We start from the raw sequence: 7757 nt of genomic DNA on the forward strand, positions 1-7757 counted from the left end.
TCATACTCAGTTTAACCCCTTCCCATCTGCGGCACATACATCAGCTCTCATTAATGTTTTTTTTATAACATGAAATAAAAATTACCATTAGGCCCTGGCAGGACCCTGGTGAGAGGAGCAGTCGTCTCTTCTGGTAGTAAATGAGTATTCCATATAATAAAATGCTGAGACTTCTCGTAAAACTCTGCGTTGTGTTATTCCTCCTGGAAATGTCTATAAAATTATGTCTGCGTTTTACTTTTTAATATATACAGAAAGAAAAAAAGATGACAAAGAATAACTAACTTGCTCATAGAAGCTAAGGTAAGTGATCTTTGCTGGCAATTTACAGATAAATATCAATATTATGCTGCTATTTGGCTTTTGGATGACAAACAGCTATTAACCCCTTAAGCCCCGAGGGTGGTTTGCACGTTAATGACCAGGCCAATTTTTACAATTCTGACCACTGTCACTTTATGAGGTAATTACTCTGGAACGCTTCAACGGATCCCCCTGATTCTGAGATTGTTTTTTCGTGACATATTGTACTTCTTGATTGTGGTAAAATTTCTTCGATATCAATTGCGTTTATTTGTGAAAAAAACGGAAATTTGGTGAAAATTTAGCAATTTTCAAAATTTGAATTTTTAAGCCCTGAAATCAGAGAGATATGTCACACAAAAGAGTTAATAAATAACATTTCCCACATGTCTACTTTACATCAGCACAATTTTGGAACCAAAATTTTTTTTTGTTAGGGAGCTATAAGGGTTAAAAGTTGACCAGCGATTTCTCATTTTTCCAACAAAATTTACAAAACCATTTTTTTAGGGACCACATCACATTTGAAGTCACTTTGAGAGGTCTTTATGACAGAAAATACCCAAAAGTGACACCATTCTAAAAACTGCACCCCTCAAGGTGCTGAAAACCACATTCAAGAACTTTATTAACCCTTCAGGTGCTTCACAGGAATTTTTTGAATGTGGAAGAAAAAAATGAACATTTAACTTTTTTCACAAAAATGTTACTTTAGACCCAATTTTTTTTATTTTCACAGGGGTAACAAGAAAAAATGGACCCCAAAATTTGTTGTGCAATTTCCCCTGGGCACGCAGATACCCAATATTTGGGGAAAAAACACTGTTTGGGCGCATGGCAGGGCTCGGAAGGGAAAGAGCGCCATTTGACTTTTTGATTGTAAAATTTGTTTGAATAATTAGCGGACGCCATGTTGTGTTTGGAGAGCCCTTGTGTGCCCAAACTTTGGAGCTCCCCCACAAGTGACCCCATTTTGGAAACTAGACCCCCCAAGGCACCTTTCTAGATGCATAGTGAGCACTTGGAACCCCCAGGTGCTTCACAAATTCATTCTTAAAAATTAAAAAGTGAAAAAAAAAACACTTTTTCATTTTTACGAATCAATTTGTGAAGCACCTGGGGGTTCCAAGTGCTCACTATGCATCTAGATAGGTGCCTTGGGGGGTCTAGTTTCCAAAATGGGGTCACTTGTGGGGGAGCTCCAATGTTTGGGCACACAGGGACTCTCCAAATGCAACATGGTATCCGCTAACAAATTGAATGGAAAATCGGCTCAAATTGTTAGCGGACACCACGATGCGTTTGGAGAGCCCCTCTATGCCCAAACTTTGGAGCTCCCCCACAAGTGACCCCATTTTGGAAACTAGACCCCCCAAGGCACCTTTCTAGATGCATAGTGAGCACTTGGAACCCCCAGGTGCTTCACAAATTGATTTGTAAAAATGAAAAAGTGAAAAAAAAAACACTTTTTCATTTTTATGAATCAATTTGTGAAGCACCTGGGGTTCCAAGTCCTCACTATGAATCTAGATAGGCGCCTTGGGGGGTCTAGTTTCCAAAATGGAGTCACTTGTGGGGGAGCTCCAATGTTTGGGCACACAGGGACTCTCCAAATGCAACATGATATCCGCTAACAAAATGTCGGCTCAAATTGTTAGCGGACACCATGTTGCGTTTGGAGAGCCCCTGTGTGCCCAAACTTTAGAGCTCCCCCACAAGTGACCCCATTTTGGAAACTAGACCCCCCAAGGCACCTATCTAGATGCATAGTGAGCACTTGGAACCCCCAGGTGCTTCACAAATTGATTTGTAATAATGAAAAAGTGAAAAAAAACCCACTTTTTCATTTTTATGAATCAATTTGTGAAGCACCTGGGGGTTCCAAGTGCTCACTATGCATCTAGATAGGTGCCTTGGGGGGTCTAGTTTCCAAAATGGGGTCACTTGTGGGGGAGCTCCAATGTTTGGGCACACAGGGGCTCTCCAAACGCAACATGGCGTCCGCTAACAATTTGAGCCGATTTTCCATTCAATTCGTTAGCGGACACCATGTCGCGTTTGGGGAGCCCGTGATGTGCCTAAACAGTGGAGCTCCCCCACAAGTGTCCCCATTTTGGAAACTATACCCCTCAAGGATTTTATTAAGGTGTATAGTGAACATTTTGAACCCAGAGGTACGGCACAGAATTTGTTTACATTAGGTCATCATATTGAATAAGTTGTCATTATTCTTGAGCGCAAGTGCTCGCTACTTGAGTTTGCATCGGGTACTCAGGTATGCACCATGTACAGCGTGTGCTCGAGTGACATGCTCGAGTCCCTGCTCTGCATGTTTCACGGTTATTAGACACCCAAAAAAAAAACATGCGGGGATCGCTCGTGCATGGCAGGCAATCCCCGTAAAGTTTTTTTGGCCGCGAAGCATATGGGGCAGAGACTCGAGCATGTCACTCAAATACCCATGATACTCAATGCATACCAGAGCACCCGATGCAAACTCAAGTAGCGAGCACTTTACACACTTTATTACTTTGTCCCACTCTGGGACTTTCACTTTTTTTTCTCTGATCGCCTGCATGGCACAGGAATGCAGCACCATCCCTATGCCATGCAGGCTATCAGCGGTGCACAGTGTGAAGATTGTTTGGAGATGCACTGCGCATGTCCAAACAATCTTCCTGCTGTCTGGTGACCCGGATGTTGTCATGACGACATCGGGTCGTCATGGCAACACCCGGGAAGCCTTTGCAGACTGCGCTGGAAGCCGGAAGAGGAGGTGAGTATCGGCGATCACCTCCCCTTGCCCCCGCAATGCCGCGATCGACTTCGATCGACTTCGATCGCAGCATCGCAGGGGTTAATGTGCTGGGAGCGGTGCAGGACCGCTCCCTGCACATAGTACTGGGTGTCAGCTGTGACAATCAGCTGACACCTGGCGGCGATCGCACCCGCACAGCCTGTGTGCGCGCGCGATCGCAATGACGTACTAATACGGGTTTGGCTCTTAAGTCACAGGGCACAGACGCGTATTAGTACGTCAGATGTTATTAAGGGGTTAAGTATGGATCAGAGGCAAAAATAATGGTAGCATATAAGGCTGTCATATCTCCTGCCCTTGTAATGTGCAATAATCCTGTATGTAGAGGGGTGGCGGACCCTACAGTTATATGTAGGTGAATAAGGTATAACAGCAGGGAGGGGGGAGGGGGCGAATCTAGATTTGAAGTGTGTAGCATGGTCTGTCGGTCACTTTTCCTGCTGGTGCTTGGAAAGTTTCTAGTGTTGGCATATGACCAATGCAATGGGTGAAGAGGGCTGGCTTACTGACTTGTTTCAATGGCCAAGCCAGCCCCCTTGTCTCAGGGTTGAAGTGTTGTTCTTATGTTTAGCAAAAGTATCCCACCTTTAAAAGTTAAGACCTATCTGACCCTTTGGACCCCCACTGATCTCGAGAATAAGGTCGTGAAATGCCCTGTCTGAATGGAGCGGTGACTGGACTTGTGCACCTCAGCTCCATTCATTCTCCAGCAGTCTGCAGAGCATATACAGTATTTACCAGTATATAAAAAATTATATATATATATATGTTTTTTTTAGTATACAACTGCCCTAAAAAAATTTCTTAAAGAAGCCATAAACGTGTGAATGATTTTTTTTGTGTCTTTATAAATGCCGCTGTTCTCCTGAATCTGGAGATGTTTTTCCTTTGTTCCTGCTCCTCTCCGTTCCTGAGATATGGCCCTCTCTTCCCTGGATGTAAATTGTCTTTTTAGGCAATTGGGTGTGATCCTGTTAAAAATGCAAACAGAAAAGACTGAGGATCACGCCCAGTTGTATAAAAAAGACCAGTTATATACTGGGAAGAGGGGGGAATAGCTCAGAAATGGAGAGAACAGGAACAAAAGAAAAACATTGCCGGATTCAGAACAGCGGCATTGACACCAGGAAAAAATAATTAAATATTTATAGCAATTTATTGATCTTATTTATCCATCACTATTATCCAGCTATGTTTCTTACATTTGTCTGTCTTGATGTCTTAGGCTATGTTCACACGTTCAGTATTTGGTCAGTATTTTACATCAGTATTTGTAAGTCAAAACCAGGAGTGGGTGATAAATACAGAAGTGGTGACGTGTTTCTATTATACTTTACCTCTTTATTGTTTCACTCCTGGTTTTGGCTTATAAATACTGAGGTAAAATACTGACCCAATACTGAACATGTGAATATGGCCTTAGAAGTAATATCTGATTTTATTTTCCTTTCTTTCAGAACTTTGTTGGATGGAAGACTTTAGAAGTTGTTATGTTTTATATGTATATTTTGCCTGCACTGTTATGTCTGGCTAGGCAGAAGAAGATAATGTTTTTTTACTTTAAAAAAAACAAAAAAAAATATCTATATTTAAGGTATAAAACGTTACTCGGTTTTATTTGGAATTGTACATTAGAAAAATAGAGTTCTGATACAATAAAGACTTTGTTCTGGTCTGAAGCCTTTTTCTCTGATTGTTCCTCACCTGGTTTTTCCTCCCACACCTGAGAAAAAATACTGACCGAATACTGATTGTGGGGCCGTGGCCTCAGATCGGTTGTAGTCTGACCTGTGGGATCTGCAAAATGGGAAACATCCATCCTCCAGGTGCAAGACTGGAGCAAAGAGTTTAAGGCTTCATTCAGACGTGTTTCACGGACGCAAAATAATGGAACGTGGGTTACATGATTTTCATAGACTTGTATTGGTATTTTTCATCCGTGACAGCGGAAAAAACACGGACATGTGAACAGCCCCATAGACTATAATGTATGCGTTATCTATCTGTAAAAAAAAAAATCAAAACACATATGTCTGAACGAGGCCTAAGGCTGTGTGCCCACGTAGCATTTTTCAAGCGTATATGCTGCGGAATTTCCGCAGCGTAAACGCTTGAAAAACGCATGTATATCCGCACCCCATGGTCCCCAATGGGATTCCGCAAGTTCTATGCACATGTTGCGGATTTTTCCGCAGCGTTTATGCCGCGTTCAAAAATCCGCAGCATGTCATTTAATTTTGCGTTTCCGCAAGCGGAATTGCCTTTGTCCAATGCATAAAAAACGCAAGGCAATTCCGCATGTGGAAAACGCGTGATAAACGCGCGATAAACGCGTGCGGAATTCCGCATGCGTTTTTCCGGGAGAGAACTTGCATTTATGCAGCAGAAATTTTCTGCTTCATAAATGCAACGTGGGCACATAGCCTAAGTGCACCAGTGGTTGAACGTGTTTCCTGCCGCTCCATTAAAAACCTATGGTGCTCATCCATTACCATAGACTGAATAGTGCAGCGGTTACTGGCTTACCTACTGCTGCCTGTCATACTCCTACGGAGAACATAGAAGCTATATACAGATGTCCCTGGGCAATATATAACCCTAGGACCCCAGTGCTGCAAGGCAATATTATTAACCACTGAGCCGCCGTACAGGATAGATGCTGCACATGTCTGATTGGAATACATATTGTCCATATTGGGCTGGGAGAAAATATGGCCGTGTAGACATTCCCTTTACGCATATGGAAGGTGGGAGTACATTTGTGTGGAGTTGGCTCAGGGACTGAGTTATACAGCTGGCATCTGCTTGCAACAGCAGCGACCAGAGCTAGCTCCGATCGTCGCTGTTTAATGGTTTTAGATGCTGCTACCAGTCACTAACAGCAGCATTTACATGCAGCGATTGCGGGTTATAACAGCTGGTGTGGCTGTCACAGGCTGGGCTTCATAGGAGACCATCTTGTACACAATATTCTGCAGTACCATAGTATTGCAGTATATAGAGCATGCAAAGGATCGCAGGTTCAAATCCTCTAAGGGAACTAAAAAAAATGAGGTACAATTTAAAAAAATAAATAAATAAAACTTTTAATCATCCCCACCTTTTCCCATTGTAAATATAAAATGAAAAAAAAAAAAAATCTGGTTTCACATTGTCTGATCTATCAAAATAATAAAAGTAGTTGTCCTCTACTTTAGCACTGATGACCTATCCTTAGGATAGGTGATCCATGTCTGATTGTTTGGGGTCCAATACCCGTCACACCTGCCAATCAGCTGTCATCGGTGTCAGCGGCTTCTGGTAGTGGTCCGGGCTTGTTGCTGCACATCCGCCTCCCATTCAAATCAATAGTAGGCAGATGTGTAGTACCCTACGATGGCCACTATCAGAAGACGGCCAGCGCCACAAGTGAGCACTTTCTTTCAGCGGCCAATGACAGCTCATCGGCGGGGGTGCCAGTTATCGGACCCCGACCGATCAGACATTGATCACCTATCCTAAGGATAAACCATCAATGTGAAATTAGTGGACAACCTCTTTAACTTCTATGGTAAATGCTTAAAGAGGAGTAAAAATTCCACACATCAAGAAAAAAAAAATCCAATTAAAATGTCTAAAATGTTATACATATTACTTAATATCATCAGTAAAATTGATTGCTCAACTCGCATAGCTCCATTCTAGAAAAATAAGTTTCAGGTCTCAGAAAATAACAACAAAAAATTTTTTTTTTCTTTGTAAAAAAAAAAAAAATGTTCTGAATGTTTTTCACCACCAAAATGAAAAGTATACACATTATCGCAGTATTCGTACTGATCTGAAGAATTATATTGCCAGGTAATTTTTTTCCGCGCAATAAATGCTGTGGTAAAATCTTTTCACTATTTCATTCCACTTGGAATTTTTTAATACGGTTTAAATAAGTTCTAAAAAACAAAAAAGTTATGGCTCTTGAAAGAAGGGGAGGGAAAAAAGTTGAAAAATTTCTCGGTCTTCAATAGATTAATCATGTATCATCCCACCAGAGTTGCCTGTCCACAGTGTATTTTACAATCTGAGACACAGACTTTGGGATGCAAGATGTCACGGGTGTGTCAGATGTGACAGACAGTCGCCCTGTAGTTGATTGCAGATATCTTCGTTTGGCATTACAGACACCTTAGAATCTGTCTCACTCTAGGACCCAGCGGCTCCCTCCCTCCTGCTCTAATTAACATCCTGGTCTGGGTGTTTAAATACTTTGAGTTTGCTATAGGGAGGCGCTGGTGATATTCATATGTTTCCCTGAGAAGGCTTGGAGCGATTGCAGTCTGCTTACGTCCTCTCTGGTGTTTTGAGGATCTTTCGTGTAATCTCTCTGAAGTCGGCTCAAGCTAAGTTATTTCCCCCCTTGTTTGTCTCCCTTGTTGTCTTTTAGCCGTTAGTGGGGATCGTCTAGCGCTCACCTCCCCCCTTTCCTAGCCAGGGCCTAGCTTTAGGGAGATACAGGGTTTTAGGTTCCTGTGCAGCGATTGGTGAGGAACCAATATAGAGACGATAGGGGAGACAGGGTGACACTAGACCAGCCTAGGAGGTCTCCACTCCCCCTTTCCCTAGTGTCTGGGCTTCCCTCCCCTCATCCCTTCGTGTTGCACTT

At 42.5% G+C, this 7757-nt stretch overlaps 1 protein-coding gene across 1 annotated transcript in view; it reads left to right on the top strand.

The window, feature by feature from the left end:
• Positions 1-7559, top strand: part of LOC141164054 (uncharacterized) — a 32232-nt gene extending 24673 nt beyond the window's left edge. The window contains exon 7 of the mRNA XM_073649218.1: positions 7539-7559. Coding sequence (XP_073505319.1) covers positions 7539-7559 — 21 coding nt within the window. The remainder of the gene's footprint in view (positions 1-7538) is intronic.
• The last annotated feature ends 198 nt before the right edge of the window (positions 7560-7757 follow it).

This window comes from Phyllobates terribilis, unplaced genomic scaffold, assembly GCF_046119375.1.
Source record: "Phyllobates terribilis strain yellow unplaced genomic scaffold, ASM4611937v1 Scaffold_10__3_contigs__length_209671492, whole genome shotgun sequence".
In the NCBI taxonomy this organism is placed as follows: domain Eukaryota; kingdom Metazoa; phylum Chordata; class Amphibia; order Anura; family Dendrobatidae; genus Phyllobates; species Phyllobates terribilis.